The 18001-nt window shown below is 46.0% G+C and overlaps 1 protein-coding gene across 10 annotated transcripts in view; it reads left to right on the top strand.

The window, feature by feature from the left end:
- USP4 (ubiquitin specific peptidase 4) overlaps positions 1-18001 on the top strand; it is a 53582-nt gene that overhangs the window by 34770 nt on the left and 811 nt on the right. For 3 of the 10 annotated variants that reach the window (XM_047774104.1, XM_047774089.1, XM_047774130.1), the window contains 10 exons: positions 527-621; positions 2869-3060; positions 4247-4335; positions 7703-7930; positions 11021-11091; positions 11342-11460; positions 11795-11944; positions 13201-13304; positions 14673-14879; positions 17755-17843. In XM_047774104.1, coding sequence (XP_047630060.1) covers positions 527-621; positions 2869-3060; positions 4247-4335; positions 7703-7930; positions 11021-11091; positions 11342-11460; positions 11795-11944; positions 13201-13304; positions 14673-14879; positions 17755-17843 — 1344 coding nt within the window. Of the gene's footprint in view, positions 1-526; positions 622-2169; positions 2267-2868; positions 3061-4246; positions 4336-7702; positions 7931-11020; positions 11092-11341; positions 11461-11794; positions 11945-13200; positions 13305-14672; positions 14880-17754; positions 17844-18001 lie in introns of those variants that run through there. The other 7 variants (XM_047774108.1, XM_047774116.1, XM_047774097.1 and 4 more) reach the window with 6 other exon arrangements.

Here is an 18001-nt window from a genome sequence, read left to right as displayed (position 1 = left end):
TCCCTTTGCATGAGAATGCATCCTAGCCCTGATCCCCTGATCAATGAATGCCCTTCTCCCCACTCCCCTTGTACCCCTGCTAGTTTCAGTTGGTAGGTCTTGGTGGTTGGAGTTTGGTCTTTTCTGCTGTGTGCTGAGGATGTCTTGAGGACTTCTGCCCCCTGGGAATACCCTAAAGGCTTCTGGATGACTACTAGTCTCTGGTCAGCACTTATTCCCCATCATTCCTGCCCCTTGAGGGCAATTCCCATCATAAACCTTGGGACATAATCAACTATAATTAAAAAATTAAAAAGACAAAGTAAACCCCAAAACCTTGGGATCAATGTACTAGCATGTTTGATGCTGGAGGCAGCCATGCTGCTCCCACCTTGGACCTTGGCCCCTGAGCTCTGGGCTGGTTGTATTGTGATCTCTCTGGAGGCAACACTTCAGCAGCACATTTTTTTTTTTTCGTTCGTGCCTAAGTATTAAGTAGATGTTCTCTTATCAATCCCGTCACCTTTCTGTTACTGTTGATTTTTAGATGGTGGTCACAGATGTGTATAATCACCGGTTCCACAAAATTTTCCAAATGGATGAAGGTTTAAACCACATCATGCCTCGGGATGATATTTTTGTGTGAGTACTCAGTGGTTTCTGCTGCAGGGTCAAAAGAAACATTTTAGAGTCTTTGCTGTGTTGGTGTCTCCAGAGCATATCTGGCAGTTGATGCTCATGTGGATTTGCTCCAGCCCTTGGGTGCAAGAGATGAGTGTTCAGGGAATTGTGGGCAGCCATTACCTACCGGCATTTCAGAACTAGACATTCCAGATAACATTCTTCAGCTGGAACAAGGCTTTTGTCAACAGTTGTTACATGTTAAGAAGGCCTATTCAGTGGTCCTGCAGATAGTCCTGATGTCAGAAATGCTTTGCTCAAAAGAATCACAGCTTTGGGAGGGGCCATGGGAAGACAGGAGAAGGGCTGTGGTACAGGGAGGGTCTCATCCTTTCTCTAAGCTATAGGCAGGGGCTCCTCAGGCAGGTGCCATCTCAGAATGACAGGGAAGGTTGATTTAAGCTCTCATATCTGCAGTCTTTTGACACTTGGTTTTCCCATCCCTGTGCAGACAGTGTACTCCAACTCCAGCTGGTGTTCTCCAGTTCTTACTTCAGGGCCGCTTTGTGTGATTGTGTGTGTGTCCCTCTCCCAGGTGGGGTGGGGTGGAGTGTGAGCTTGCTCGAGCTCCCACACAGCCGCTTGTTCAGGGAAGCTTGCATGTGGACCACCCCACAATGTCTCTCCTTCATTCCCTCTCACTCAGAAACTTGCCTCTGCTGAGAAAGGTTATTAGGATTTTGTTTTGGTTTTTAGTTTTGGCTGAGTAATGCAGGACACAAAGGAATCATTTCCTTCCCTTTATGTTTTTGGGACCTGTGACATCTAGGTCACTCTAAAAGATATAGTTCTTGACCACATCAAAGATCCTGGTTCTATTAACCATTGCATTGGCTGCCTCCCCATTCCCAGCCATACTCCCTCACTTTACAAACTAGACTCAGGCTCAGACTAGACTTCAGGGCTGAGCCTATCCACTCCTGACCCCAAGTCCTTAACACAGTCTTCCTCAATTCTGGAAACTAATGTTCACGTATACCTGAGCTGAGAAGAACTGGGGCATCATCTTCTTGGGAGCGTGGCAAGCCACTGAGAACAGATTTTTCACAGGGCTTGAGGGATAAGCAGTAGGAAAGCAAATTGTTACGCGATGCATTGATAATTGTCTTATGAAAACACAATTGTTGCATCTAATACTTCTTGAGCATGTGATGTACTGTGCTCTGAGTTATTTAATTTTCACCACTACACTCTACGGAGGGTGATCCCATTGTCCACTAGGTAAACAGAAGTTAGGGCACTTGGCTTGGTCACAGTAGCCAGAAAGTGGCAGTATGGGCCTAGAACCTGGGTCAGCCTCACTCCAAGGCTTGGTTCTTGACCTTTATGCTGGACTCCAGTGTTCTTACTCTCGAGCACACCTTGGACATTTTTGTGAGATTTTCTTTGAACTCCTCATGCACATACTACAGTCAGAACTGTTTGCCAGGCATCTGGGGAGGGTTGTGTTTGTATTTGTGTTTATAGTTTTCAAAAATTGAATCAGTAAGTTTGTGTCTCCCCCTATAGGAAGAGGGAAAGACTACAGTCGGTTGCCAGCAATTTTGGTAACATCTGTTCCAGGATAAAACATCTATAAATCTCCTCAATCCCATGTATTCACTAAGTAAGACATATTTTTCAAAATCATTGATTTGTATTTAGAAATTCTTTGGTTATCTATGATTTTTTTAAAAATTAAATATGATTCTTTTACTTCAATGTTTTTGAACGAAGATGGCAAACAGTTTTATAAATTTGCTTCCTCATTTAAAATAAAGAGTTTTTGGCTTATATTCTAGGTATACATCCTTATAAATGAGAATGCCTTTTTCTAAAAGTTGAGCTCCTTGGTGGGTGACAAGATGAACTTGGTGGCTGGGCCCCCTCGTGTGCCTTTGTGTTCGAAGTAATGGTCCAGATGACAGCTGTTGTCTATGTTGAGTCCCAGTTGAAGGACCACAGATTTTGAGGCCATGGTTGGGGGAAAGAGGATCACATTAGCCTCAGGTTATGGGTTGTGTAGGTTCAGATTATGTTGACAGTGATCCTCTTTGGGGTTCTTGACCCAGCCTCTAGAATTGTCTTGGAAATGGCTTATCCACTTTTTGTGCTGAAGTATGTTCTGGCCTAGTAACCATAGTCCTGGCCACCAAGTGGCTGCAGCTCAGATGTCTGTCAGTCACAGGGACCTGCTACTAAAGGTGCTCTCTTATGTGATTGACACAGGTACGAGGTCTGCAGCACCTCCATGGATGGCTCTGAATGTATCACGCTTCCTGTGTACTTCAGGGAGAGGAAGTCCAGGCCGTCGAGCACTTCCACTGGGGCGGTGCTGTATGGGCAGCCTCTGTTGGTTTCTGTCCCAAAGCACAAGCTCACCCTCGAATTTTTGTACCAGGCTGTTTGTGAGCGTATCAGGTTGGTGATAGGAATGTAATTTGCCTGTTATCTAAAATAAGACAGGCTCAGTAACAGCAGTGACTGCCTGTTGCTGAGTGGCTGTATTGACCCTGCGTGTTCACTTCTGTTGATATGTAGTTGTGCCAGCCCTTGGGAGGGTCAGGGCAGATACTCCTGATACAGGGCATCTGGCACCATGACTCTGGGCATGTAAGTCTCCTCTGGTCGCTGGAATCATGTCTTCACACCTCTCAACTACCTACTTGAGGGAGTCTAGTATTTAGTATTTTGATGGCATTTTGTATTTGTCTTTTTTTTTTTTTTTTTTTTTTTAGGGCTGCACCTGTGGCATATGGAGGTTCCTAGGCTAAGGGTCCAGTTGGAGCTGTTGTCACCAGCCTATGCCAGAACCCCAGCAATGCCAGATCTGAGCCATGTCCGCGACCTACACCAACCACAGCTCATGGCAACGCTGGATCCTTAACCCACTGAGCAATGCCAGGGATTGAACCTGCAACCTCATGTTCCTAGTCAGATTCGTTTCCGCTGCGCCAAATTGGGAACTTCGGCATTTTGTATTTGAATATTGTTTCTGAAGTATTCCAATATCATTTTGAAACTGATAATGTTCCTAGGAAATTTTTTTTTAAGGGCAGCATGTGGGAATTTCTCAGGCCAAGGGTCAAATCAGAGCTGCAGCTGCTGGCCTACGCCACAACCACAGCAACACCAGATCCAAGCTGGGTTATTAACCCGCTGAGCCACAACGGGAACTCCCACCTGTGAAATATTTTTTTAAATGATGGTGCCTTGTAATATTTATCAAAGATATGAGACAGACTTTGCTAGAGTCTTTAGCGACATGGTAACTGGGTTACCTCTCAGTTTTCTCTTGGGTTCCTCTCAGTTTCTTGATGTGTTGATTCATCACATAATTTTTTTTTTTGGCCGTGCCCATGACATACAAAAATTCCTGGGCCAGGGATCAAACTTGAGCCACAGAGGGGATCTGAGCCACTGCAGTGACAACACTGGATCCTCAACCAGCTGTTCCTCAAGAAAACTCCCACCATGTGATTTTTAAGGCCCTTTTATTTACATAAATTTTTTGTGAATAGCTGAATATATAAATTAGGAATTCTGAGCAGTGGATAAAAATAGATAGCTATTACAACCAACAATTTCTTTCTTTCTCTTTTTCAAGCCGCTATATAAAACAGCCTTTGCCTGATGAGTCTGGCAGCTCGCCCTTGGAACTGGGGGCCTGCAATGGCTCTAGGGGCAGCTGTGAAGGTGAGTGCTTACCACACTGTGGGGCTGTGACTGGCCAAATCCCTCCTGACCTCCCTCTTCCAAGGTGTTATACGTATGTGAGAGTGAGGCTCTGCCTGGAGAGCAGACCTGTAAGCCCTGTCTGCATCATTCTGCTCTGCCAAAGCCTGTTGTCTAACTTTGACATCATGTGGAATCTTCTTAGACGTGTAATATAGGTCTCACCTTAGGGTGACTCAGCCTAATAGGACTGAGTGACTTGAAGCAGAGCAAGGATTTGATTCTGATCTTTGGGGATTGCATAGTACACTTGACTGCCTCTGCACAGTGGCTTCTGTCTTCAGAACTGTTATCTTGGCCTAGGGCTTACAGGCTCATCTGTGACCAAGGAGCTGTGTCAGACCTGCACTGTGGCTGTCACCCTTCTTTTGGGGCCTAGGTGACTGATTAGATGACTTCCTATAAAGTGGGAATGCCCTCTAAGTTTTGAAAATTCTCAGTTGCAAATCCAAATGCCCTGATTTCTGCAAGATACACAACCCTGGAATGTGAGAATTGACATTAAAAAATAATGACCATAAGGCTCTATCCTGAAGGGACATTCCAAATTTTTGTTAGTATTTTAGTTGAGCATTTATTACACCCATATTTACATTATTTATTTTTATTTTTTGGCCACACCCATGGTATATGAAAGTTCCCAGGCCAGGGATCAAATTGCAGCTGTGGCAATGCTGGATTCTTAACCCACTATGCTGGGCCAGGGGTCGAACCTGTGTCTCAGCAGCAACCTGAGCCACTGCAGAGACAATACCAAATCCTTAACCACTGTGCCACAGTGGGAATTCCCCATATTCCTATTCTTGCCCAGAATATCATGATGTGTTCCCATTAGGGATGTACAGAAGCAGATTTTGTGCACAGGTCCCACAAGCAGAGATGTTGAGGTGGTAGCAGTAGTCTCTGAGCAGACCTCAGGTGACCTGTGGGTTCTTAGTGCTTTGGCAGCTGAGACACAGTGATTCCCAGCTCGAGGTGAGGGGTGGATCTTGAAGTTATTACATCCCTCTGAACCTTGGTTTACCCATCTGCAAAATGGGAAAATTATCATGGCTTCAAAGAACTGAGGTTATAGTTGATTGAGATAGTGTGGTTGAAGTATCTGGCACATAATAAATGCTCAATTAATATCACCATGCAGAGTTTGTCTCTTTCTCAGCAGGTTAAGGACCTGGTGTTGTCATTGCTGTGGCTTGGGTCACTGCTGTGGCGTGGGTTTAGTCCCTGGCCCAGGAACTTCCATATGTCCTGGGCGTGGCCAAGAAGGAAAAAAAAGTAGCGGGTTCTAAGTATTTGCTGTTGTTACAATTAGCCTAGTTTCTTAGACATTCTGTCAGTCTCTTGCTCAGGAAGAATTACTGCCTTCATTTGCATTCCATGATTGAGTCTTGATGCATTAAAATTCTGTTTAAGGTTATAATAATGCTAACCTCTTTACTGCCATGGCTCCTTGTTAGGCCACTGGTGGCTGTCTCCTGATTCTCTATGTGTCCTGGGCAGGGCATTGTTTCACTTGCCGTCCTGAGAGTTTGTGCAGGCTTATGTGGCTATAAAAGGAGCAGTGCCACTGTGTCAGGAGTGAAGTGAGCTGGTTGGGAAAGGAACCTCTGTGAGAACTGAGACTGGCTGTTTCACAGTGCTGCTAGTGGAGCCTCATGTCACACCCTTATCCAAGGCTCTGCTTTTCTTCTGGCTTGAAAGAAACTGTTGGAGTTCTCATCGTGGCTCAGTGGTTAATGAATCTGACTAGGAACCACGAGGTTGAAGGTTCAGTCCCTTGCTCAGTGGGTTAAGGATCCAGTGTTGCCATGAGCTCTGTTGTAGGTTGCAGACGCGGCTCAGATCCCGTGTTGCTGTGGCTCTGGCATAGGCCGGCGGCTACAGCTCTGATTAGACCCCTAGCCTGGGAACCTCCATATGCCGAGGGAGCGGCCTTAGAAAAAGCAAAAAGACAAAAAAAGAAAAAAAGAAAGAAACTGTTGTGTTGTCCCAGGCCTGACTTGTCCTTCCTCTTGAACACTCTCAGGATACACTGACTGTTGTTTGTTTTTTTTTTGCACCGCACCTTTGACAGGTGGAAGTTTCCAGGCCAGGGATCAAACCCATACCACAGACAGTCCTTAATCTGCTGGGCCACCAGGGAATTCCAAGATATACTGCCTTTGAAAGAGGATTCCTTTTTTTTTTTTTTTGTCTTTTTGCCATTTCTTGGGCCACTCCCGCGGCATATGGAGGTTCCCAGGCTAGGGGTCTAATTGGAGCTGTAGCCGCTGGCTTAGACCACAGCCACAGCAATGCCAGAGCCACGTCTGTGACCTACACCACAGCTTATGCAACGCAGGATCCTTAACCCATTGAGTGAGGCCATGGATCGAACCTGTGTCCTCATGTATGCTAGTCAAGTTTGTTAACCATTGAGCCACGACGGAAACTCCAAAACTCAGTACTCTCAAGTGAGTGAAGAGAAAAAAGGAGGGAAGGATCCTCTGTGCTCTGAACCCTGGGACCCATCATGACACCTGCATCTTAGAGATATTGAATAAATACTTGTTGAAGGGACAATCACCATGTTTCTTTTTTTGTCTTTTTGCCTTTTGAGGGCCGCTCCCTCGGCATGTGGAGGTTCCCAGGCTAGGGGTCGAATCAGAGCTGTAGCCACCAGCCTACACCAGAGCCACAGCAACATGGGATCCGAGCCATGTCTGCAACCTACACCACAGCTCATGGCAACGCCAGATCCTTAACCCACTGAGCAAGGCCAGGGATCGAACCCGCAACCTTATGGTTCCTAGTCGGATTCGTTAACCACTGAGCCATGATGGGAACTCCAATCACCATGTTTCTTGTAGAGGAACTTAATATCTGTGTTATTATAATATTGAAAAGTTTATTCTAAATTGTTTCTTACCAAACTGTCTTCTTGAGTATTGAGTATGTGTTTAATTTTAGTCCTTTTCTCTCTGTGGGCCTAATGATCAAGTTGAAAGAGTCAGACTCTGTGGGGTAAAGCCCAATAAAGTACCAAGTGAGGCCCAAATTTAGGACTAGCCGGACTGCTGACTCACTTTTGTAGCTTCAGCTGATTCCTTGAATCTCTCTGGGCCTCCGTATCCTCATCATGGAGTAGCAGTGCCCACTTGCCTGCTTACCAGGTTGTGGGGAGGGTCACATGGGAATTCAAGGGCCTTGTAAATGCAAAGGGGTGGATATGGTTTCACATACACAGAACATTATCCATAAGGAAGCAGCATAGTTAGGTATGAAATAAAAATTTCCGCACTGAAATGGTGGCTAATTATATACTCGTTATTTTTCATTTGTGTGCTAGGAGAAGACGAAGAGGAAATGGAGCATCAGGAGGAAGGCAGAGAGCAGCTTTCAGAAACGGAGGGCAGTGGGGAGGATGAATCTGGGAGTGACCGTGGTGAGACCTCCCAAAAGAAGCTCAAAGACAGACCATGCCCTGAAAGGCTTTTTACCTTCAGTCTTGTGAACTCTTATGGCACAGCTGACATAAATTCCCTTGCAACTGATGGGAAGCTACTTAAACTCAACTGTAAGCGCTTTCCCTGACCTTTCAAATTGGGCTTTTGGGGACTTAGGATCTATTGGAAAATCTTTGCTCTTAGTAATCACTGCATTGGGCTTTCTTGCTTGCTTGCTTGCTTGCTTGCTTGCTTGTTTGCTTGCTTGCTTGCTTGCTTGCTTGCTTGCTTGCTTGCTTGCTTTCTGCTTTTTACAGCTGCACTTGTGACATATGGAGGTTCTCACGCTAGGGGTCGAATCGGAGCTATAGCTGCCGGCCTGTGCCACAGCAACACCAGATCCAAGCTGTGTCTGCAACCTACACCACAGCTCACAGCAATGCCAGATCCTTAAGCCACTGAATGAGGCCAGGGATCGTGGTTGGACTTGTTTCCGCTGCACCACAATAGAAACTCCAGCACTGGGCTTTCATAGTCTCATAGTGTGGTTCCAGGAACAGACACATGTGTGACCCTTGTCTTGAAGCTCCCTAAAGACTGTTTAAAGAGACATGACATCCCTCTACCCCTTCCCTTGGCCTTTTTGTCAGGCTTTTCTCTGAAGTCTCCTTAAAGACTTCAGAAGGAAGTGAGCTTTTCCTTCACCCCCACCACCCTTTAGGACATTTGCTTCTGGTTGATAACACTTCTTGTGGCCCTGCTGGGTGGCATCATTTCCCTAAATTTTCTTTTTTTTTTTTGTCTTTTGTTGTTGTTGTTGTTGTTGTTGTTGCTATTTCTTGGGCTGCTCCCGCGGCATGTGGAGGTTCCCAGGCTAGGGGTCTAATCGGAGCTGTAGCCACCGGCCTATGCCAGAGCCACAGCAACGTGGGATCTGAGCCGCGTCTGCAACCTACACCACAGCTCACGGCAACGCCGGATCGTTAACCCACTGAGCAAGGGCAGGACTGAACCTGCAACCTCATGGTTCCTAGTCGGACTCGTTAACCACTGTGCCACAACGGGAACTCCTATTTCCCTAAATTTTCTTTTTCTTTTTTGGCCACCCGAGGCATATGGAGTTCCTGGGGCCAGGGATCAGATTTGAGCTGTAGTTGTGACTAAAGCTGAAGCTGCGGCACTACCAGATCCTCAACCCACTGTGCAGGGCTTGGGATGGAACCCATGTCCCAACCCACTGTACAGGGCTGGGGATCAAACCCACCATCCCAAGATGCTGCCAATCCTGTTGTGCTATAGTGGGAACTCCACATTTCCTCAACTTGTGGGAATAAACGTATATGTTTTTTTGTTTCATAAGAATGCTCATGAGTAGTTCCTGTCTTGGCTCAGCAGTAATGAACCCAGCCAGTATCCATGAGGATGCAGATTTGATCCCTGGCCTTGCTCAGTGGGTTAAGGATCTGGTATTGCCATGAGCTGTGGTGTAGGTCACAGACAGGGCTCAGTTCCCAAGTTGCTGTGGCTATGGTATAGGCTGGCAGCTACATCTTCGATTAGACCTCTAGCCTGGGAACCTCCATATGCCATAGGTGCAGCCATAAAAAACAAAAAACAAAACAAAAAAGAAGAATGCTCATGAAATGTGATATATCTAGAGGATAGTCATGGATTTCACAGACTGTTACCTGGAGGCTGTAATAGGGGCTGCAAGACGGACAGGAAGAGGCATCAGCACGGAATATGTGTGCTGTGTGAAAAGCCTAGCCAGGGGTGGGGAAGGGAGTTGCAAAAGCATTTCTTGTGTCTTTTAGCTTCCTTTTTTTTTTTTTTTGTCTTTTTGCTATTTCTTTGGGCCGCTCCCGCGGCATATGGAGGTTCCCAGGCTAGGGGTCGAATCAGAGCTGTAGCCACCGGCCTACGCCAGAGCCACAGCAACGCAGGATCTGAGCCGCGTCTGCGACCTACACCACAGCTCACGGCAACGCCGGATCGTTAACCCACTGAGCAAGGGCAGGGACCGAACCCGCAACCTCATGGTTCCTAGTCGGATTCGTTAACCACTGCGCCACGATGGGAACCCCCCCCCCTTTTTTTTTTTTGTCTTTTTGCCTTTTCTAGGGCTGCTTCCCATGGCATATGGAGGTTTCCAAGCTAGGGGTCTAATCACAGCTGTTGCTGCCGGCCTATTCCACAGCCACAGCAATAGCAACTCAGGGTCCGAGCCGCATCTGTGACCTACACCACAGCTCACGGCAATGCCGGATTCTTAACTCACTCAGCAAGGCCAGGGATCGAACCTGAAACCTCATGGTTCCTAGTCGGATTTGTTAACCACTGAGCCATGATGGGAACTCCTCTTCCCTTTTTTTCTTTAACACCCTAAAAAAATTTTTTTAGGAGTTCCCCTTGTGGCTCAGCAATAGCAAACCTAACTAGTGTGGTGCTTAAAAAATAAAAATTTAAAAAACAGCTTTGTGGATCTTCCTGTCTTTCTGCAGCTGTATTCTCTCTGTGTAGCTTCTTCTCTTTAGTATAATGTCTTGCAAGTTTTAGCCCCCCCCCTTTTTTTTGTTCACACCACAGCATGTGGAAGTTCTAGGCCTACGGATTGAACTTGCACCCCAGTAGCAACCCAAACCACAGCAGTGACAATGCCAGATCCTTAACCCGCTGAGCCACCAAGGAATTCCTCTAGCTCTCTGCTTGAACACTAATCTTTGACTTCTCAACTCTGTCTTCTGGTCTTCTTCCCCCTCTCTCCCATGCTGTAGCCGAGAAAATGCCTCCAGTCAGTAAGCTGGGGCAGTGTAGGTGTCACTTTGTTTTTTGCCTTCTTTCAGGGATCTCATTTTGCTCTGCTTGATAACCAATGTCTAAAAACAGTTGTTTCAAGTATTTTGTCAAGTTTTCTTGTGATTTAAGACAGGAGAAATCTAGTCGCTGTTACCCCATCTGGACCTTTGCCCTTTCATAATTCTGTATAGTTAGTACCTTTAGAGTGTATCTGTAGCATTGAAGAAATTTTTGCCAATAGAATTTGGGGCCCTGGAGTTCAGAGCTGGCTGAAGGCAGAACATTGCTCTTGGCAGAGGCTGGTGATGGATAAGCAGGTGTGGATGGCACACCCTGCGTGCAGTCCTTCTCACTCCTGTCACCTGAGGAGCCTCTCATATTGCCGTCTATTCAATAATGAGTAACTTTTCAATCTTCCTCCATAGCTCGGTCCACACTAGCCATCGACTGGGATAGTGAGACCCGGAACCGTTATTATGATGAGCAAGAATCTGAGGTAGGTCACTTGCAATTTTTGCTCAGAGGTGTGTGCTGGTTTTGGCTCTGGGTGGCTCTGTCTCACCAGTTCCATAGTAGTTTAAGTTCTGTTTTAGAATGGGAATGAAAAGCACATAAAGATTTTGTCATTATATGTTCAGAGGCTCCAGAAAGGACATTATATTCTAGTCATGAGAGCTCATGATGTGACGGCTCAGCCTGCTAAGATCTTGTTTCCTCAGCCAACCCCAGCTCTTTATTCTTCACAGGCCTATGAGAAGCATGTCAGCATGTTGCAGCCTCAAAAGAAAAAGAAGACAGCAGTGGCCCTAAGAGACTGCATCGAGCTCTTCACTACCATGGAGACCCTTGGGGAGCACGACCCCTGGTATGCAGCTCCCCCTCTGGGCAGGAGCACCTATGCATCCTGGGACTGTGAGATCTGTTGGGGCCATCTGTGTACACAAAAACCATTTGTATTTGAATGTGGGTCACTTTTTTTACATGGCTGACCCTGCAACATAGGTCTTTCTGTGTGAATTTTGTTTATCAGACTAGGAAAGCCATCATACTCTTGGAAGATGGCTTAGAGAGCTCCCTGTCCTGAAGCAGTCATACCGAGTATGGGAAAGGATTCTATGGGATTGCCTCTACCCTTGAGGGCCCAGGTGGCATTGGCTTCCTGCCTCCCCACTAAGTGGAGGTTTCTCTTTTCTCTTCAGGTACTGTCCCAGCTGTAAGAAGCATCAACAGGCCACAAAGAAGTTTGACTTGTGGTCCTTGCCGAAGATCCTGGTCGTCCATCTCAAGCGTTTCTCCTACAATAGATACTGGAGGGATAAGCTTGATACGGTTGTGGAATTCCCAGTCAGGTGGGTCCCTGGGCTGCATTGTTATTTTTGGGAAAATTAGAAAAACAAGCTGTCTGGGCACTGATGAGCAGAGTGTTTCACCGAAGACTTTTCTGAATTAAAAGGTGTGTTGCTAGGCACCAAGAGGTCAGACTTTTTTCACTTCCCTTCCCTGTCTCTGGAGAAAAGACTCTGTAGTAAAAGCACTTCCCCTCTCAGGTCCCTCACGCAGCCTAACCGAACTGGTTTTCCCATCCATCGTTGGTCCTAGGGGGCCTGGGCTCAGTAGGACAGCACAAGGACATGCTGCAGGGGGCAAGAAACCAGAGAGTTATCTGCTGGGGGAGATTCGGATTATTGGGGCTGCACTTAGAGGTGTGGACCTACCACAGTCCCAGCCCTGGGACCGGTACTGGAACTGGCTGTCTACTCTTGTCCTCTCAGGTCCCAGGGGACAGAGTGTAAGTGACACAGGAAAGTCGGTCAACACCATAGGCATTCCCCCACAAAATGCAAATTTAAAAATGCCTTTTGAGGGGTACGGGTATAGATAGATACGTAAGTATAGACATGTCAGTGGGAAGATGTAGATGGTGAGTTTGTTGTAAAATTATTTTTGTATATTTGAAATTTTTGAAATAAAATATTAGGAAAAAGAGATCCTTTGTGGTGCAGCAGAAATGAATCCAACTAGTGTCCATGAGGATGTGGGTTTGATCCCTGGCCTCACTCAGTGGGTTAAGGATCTGGTGTTGCCATGAGCTGTGGTACAGGTCACTGACAAGGCTTGGATTTCGTGTTGCTCTGGCTGTGGCGTAGGCCAGCAGCTGTAGCTCTGATTCGACCCTTGGCCTGGGAACTTACGTATGCCGCAGGTGTAGCCCTAGAAAAGAAGAAAAAAAAAAAGGAAAAAAAGCTTTCTGGGGCCTGTTTTGGTATTTAGCTCAAATTTTTATGATACTAACTTTAATTTTGATAGTAACAGCCATTTCTGAACAGTTAGTTGCTGCAGCCCTTGTGTCTGTGCCTAAAGCCCTTTGTTGCCTTTTGGTCTGAGGTTGGAGTTACCAGCAAGCTTCTCTTTTCTAGTCTGAACATGTCAGTGGTCAGAACAAGAGCCTAGGGCCCCTTCTGTCTGGAATGTTCATTCATTCCTTTTGCACTTTGTTTGAGTACTTCCCTCTGTTCTAGCCTGTTGCATGGAAGGGGTTGCTGGGTTGCTCCAACTTTCTTTAAGTTTAATATATTGGAGGGCTATTTTTGTTTTCTGTGCTCAGAGCTCTGAACATGTCCGAGTTTGTCTGTGACCTGTCAGCAAGGCCTTATGTGTACGACCTCATTGCCGTGTCTAATCATTACGGAGCCATGGGGGTTGGCCACTGTAAGTACTGGCATCTGCTTCCTTCTGAAATGTTGAAATGCTCTTCACTGGTCATCCTTCACCAGCCTCTCTCTGTGTGCCAGACATTGCCCTAAGCACTTAAGTTATACAGCTCCATGGGCTTCATACCGATGACCCTCCATATTTTGGTAGGTTGGTGGTTCATATTCTTTAATCCAATAATCCTACATCTGGGAATCTATCCTAAAGAAATTACTTGACTTTGGTAAAAAGCTTTAGGTGCAAAGATGCTCGTCTATTTGTAACAGGAGAAAATTAGTAATAGCATTGGTGATCAACATTTGGCACTACTGTCCATCTTCTTGATATAAGAATACAAAGCCAGAGTTCCTGTTGTGGCGCAGCGGAAGCAAATCCGACATTAGGAAACACGAGTTTGTGGGTTCAATCCCTGGCTTCACTCAGTGGGTTAAGGATCTGGCATTGCCGTGAGCTGTGGTGTAGGTCGCAGACATGCTTCCGATCTGGGGTTGCTGTGGTTGTGGCATAGGCTGGCAGCTGTAGCTCCGATTAGACCCCTAGCCTGGGAACCTCCATATGCTGCGGGTGTGGCCCTAAAAAGCAGAAAAGAAAAAAGAGTACATAGCCATTGCAAAATAAATAATAACATGGGGAAATGTCCTTGATTTTTTTTTTTTCCTGTCTTTTTAGGGCTGTACCTGCGGTATATGGAGATTCCCAGGCTAGGGGTCAAATCAGAGCCGTAGCTGCTGGCCTATGCCACAGCCATAGCAGTGCCAGATCTCTGACCTCCACCACAGCTCACGGCCATGCTGGATTCGTAACCCACTGAGTGAGACCAGGGATGGAGCATGTGTCCTCATGGATACTAGTCCGATTTGTTTACACTGAGCCATGATGTGAACTCCTCCTTTGATATGTTAAGTGAAAACAGCTACACAAAATTGCCTCGTTACAGAAAGTAATATCACAAGTCTTTTTTTTTTTTTTTTCTAAAGGCCCCACTCACGGCATATAGAAGTTCTCAGGCTAGGTGTCCAATTGGAGCTGTAGCTGCCGGCCTACGCCAGTCACAGCCACACCAGATCCAAGCTGCATCTTTGACCTGTGCTGCAGCTCACGGCAACGCTGGATCCTTAACCCTCAGAGCAAAGCCAGGGATTGAACCCACATCCTCTCGGATACTGTGTTGGGTTCCTAACCCGCTGAGCCACAACGGGAACTCCTCAGAACTACATTTTAACAAAAGTCAAAGAAACTATGATAGGAGGAGGAGAAATGCTATAGGGAGAGAGCATAGTGTTAACTTTACGTTTTTTCCTTTGTTCTATTTTTCCAAAATTTCTTTAATGTATAAGTTTACTTTTACTTTTATACTTTTATTAGTATACTTTCATACTTGTTTATGGAGAGGTATTAGTGATGTTCAAGTGAGAAGCTGGGTTTCCTCACATCTCCTGTGTTGCACCATGACAAGTGACACTACACCCAATGTCAGGATCTCAAGAGATGACACCATGGGAGGTGTCAGTTCCATTTACATTTACAGTGGATTATGGAACTACCCTAACCACAGTCTTCTCTCCTATACTGGTAAGCATTTTCTGTTGGCCCAGCAGTCTATTCTCCTACCTCTCCATTCTTCCCGTATAACCTCCTGACTCCAGATGGCTGCTGAGTCTCCAGCCCTCCCGTTTACATTCCAGGCCATCAGAGGAAAGGGCATGACATTCTCTTTTAAGCAGACCTCCTAGAAGTCCCCCTCAACTCTTCTGCATATGTCTCATTGGCTATAACTTGGTCACATTGCTTCCATCTAGCTGTAGGAGAGGATGGGAAATAAAAATTGTGCCTGTTTGAAAATTGGGGCTCTGCTGGAGTGGCTCTTAGCAATCTCTCATCATGTTATATCCTGTATCATTTACTCTTCTGTTACTTTTTTCTCTCAGATTTTATTTTGATATCTGTATTCATGCATACTGGACACGTGTATTCATTTTTAACTGCTATTTTCACATATAAACATACTGGGTTTTTTTTTTGGTCTTTTTTTATTCCAGGGTAGCTCCCACGGCATATGGCGGTTCCCAGGCTAGGGGTCTAATCAGAGCTGTAGCTGCCAGCCTTCGTCGGAGCTACAGCAATGCAGGATCCGAGCCGAATCTGCTACCTATACCACAGCTCATGGCAACGCCAGATCCTTAACCCCTTGAGTAAGGGCAGGGATTGAACCCACAACCTCATGGGTCCTAGTCAGATTTATTAACCACTGAGCCATGACAGGAACTCCATGGCAATCTCTTATCATATTATATCCTGCATCATTTACTCTACTGTAACTTTTTTCTCCCAGAATTAATTTTGATGTCTGTATTCATGCATACTGGATACATGGATTCATTTTTTTTTTTTTGGTCTTTTTGCTATTTCGTGGGCCGCTCTCGCGGCATATGGAGGTTCCCAGGCTAGGGGTCGAGTCGGAGCTATAGCTGCCAGCCTACGCCAGAGCCACAGCAACGCAGGATCCGAGCCGCTTCTGCGACCTACACCACAGCTCACGGCAACACCGGATCGTTAACCCACTGAGCAAGGGCAGGGATCGAACCCGCAACCTCATGGTTCCTAGTCAGATTCGTTAACCACTGCGCCATGACGGGAACTCCTGGATTCATTTTTAACTGCTGTTTTCACATATAAACATACTACTTGGGCAGGTTTCTTAGCCTCTGTATGCTTTAGTTTCCTCATCCAGGTTAGGCTGGTTGTGTGAGGGCCCACATTGGGTCCACAGTTGGAACACCGAGATTGAGAGCCACCATTGCTGCTGTTACACCAAGCAGGGACTGCAGAGATAGGCTACTGTCATCTTCTCTGTCACTTTGTCCTATGTCCTTCACTACCAGTTGGTGAAGAGTGGGTAAACAACTTGCCAAAGCCACATAGCAGGTTGAGACTAGAAATCAGATCTCCATCATATTATGTTATGTCTGAGAGTCTGGGTGGAGCAGGAATTGGGTGTTGCTGCTGGAATTGTTATTGTAAACACATCCTGCTTGGAAATAGTGTAAAATCAAAACCGGAAGTGTTGGCTGTGGGAAATGCTTGGACCAGTGTGAGGAATTGTAACCCAGCTACAGATTCTTGAATCACAGTTTTAGAGGAAGGTAAATTGAAGTTTTCTTGTTCATATCTCAGCTTTCCAAGTCCAGACACCCAGTATGTCCCTAATTGGGATTATCCCACAGGCTCCAGAGGCAGTGAGAAGCAGTGTAGCCAACTGTGTGCCTATCTGACGTGGAGGAATGTGACTTGGCTTGTTTTTGAGAACTGTTGTTTTGGTTAATTTTTTTTTCCTTCTTTTTTCTTTTCCTTTTCTAAAAAATTTTTGGCTGTACCTTCAGCATATGGAAGATCCCAGGCCCGAGATCAAACCTGAACCACAGCAGTGACTGGAGCCACTGCAGTGACAACACAGATCCTTAATCCACTGTACCACAAGGGAACTCTTCTTTTTCTTTCATGCCGTCTTTATTTTTATTTATTTCCTTGGGAACTCCTTTTCTTAAATCATTTTTTTTTTAAGGCTGCACTCGTGGCACATGTAAATTCCTAGGCTGGGAGTTGAATCAGAGCTGCAGCTGCTGGCCTACACCACAGCTACAGCAATGCGCAATCCACGCTGTGTCTGTGACCTACACCACAGCTCACAGCAATGCTGGGTCCTTAACCCACTGAGCAGGGCCAGGGATCAAACCCACATCCTCATGAGTACTAGTTGGGTTCTTAATCTACTGAGCCACAACAGAAACTCCCCTTTTCTTAAATTTTGGAGTGTCAGCTCCTTTTATAGTTCACCCGGCTCTGGATTATTGCTCATAGCCATACTGACTAATGATTGACAATGGGTTCCTTTATTTTTTGGATTAGATTACAAAATTACAGTTTAAAGCCTTGGCCCCGGCAGCTTCATTTTTACCCTTTTAGTGCCTTTTTAGGTAGGAACAGATTTTTTTTTTTTTTGAAGGATGAGTTTTATCTTTTTTTTTTTTTCGTCTTTTTGCTATTTTTGGGCCGCTCCTGCGGCATATGGAGGTTCCCAGGCTAGGGGTCGAATCGGAGCTGTAGCCGCTGGCCTACACCAGAGCCACAGCAACGTGGGATCCGAGCCACGTCTGCAACCTACACCACAGCTCACGGTAACGCCGGATCGTTAACCCCCTGAGCAAGGGCAGGGACTGAACCCGCAACCTCATGGTTCCTAGTCGGATTCGTTAACCACTGCGCCACAACGGGAACTCCGAGTTTTATGTTTTGATTGTTAGGACACAAACTATAAGTTACTTTTAATTTCAGATTCTATTTTGTTTCCTGTTTTGGAGTTTGGTTGCTGTTCGTTGCCCTCCTAATGAGCTAGCCAGATTAGTTCTCTTGGTGACTGGCTAGAGTGTTCTCTTTGTTGCTTTCGCAGATACTGCATACGCGAAGAACAAACTGAATGGGAAATGGTATTACTTTGATGATAGCAATGTGTCCCTGGCCTCTGAGGATCAGATAGTGGTGAGTAGGCTCTGATAATCTGGTTCCTACTCTTACCTTTAGGGATTAGATGGGGGAAGAGTCTCCTGGGCTATTTGGTTATTTAGTCATCCTGATGGAATAGGAGGAGCTAAGTGTGATAGAGAAAGAGTTGGCTGCCATTCTCTTCCAGGACCCTT

Source organism: Phacochoerus africanus, chromosome 1 (genome assembly GCF_016906955.1).
Source record: "Phacochoerus africanus isolate WHEZ1 chromosome 1, ROS_Pafr_v1, whole genome shotgun sequence".
Taxonomy (NCBI): Eukaryota; Metazoa; Chordata; class Mammalia; order Artiodactyla; family Suidae; genus Phacochoerus; species Phacochoerus africanus.
Note: the sequence above shows the minus strand (reverse complement) of the source record. Positions and strands in the feature narration are given on the sequence as shown.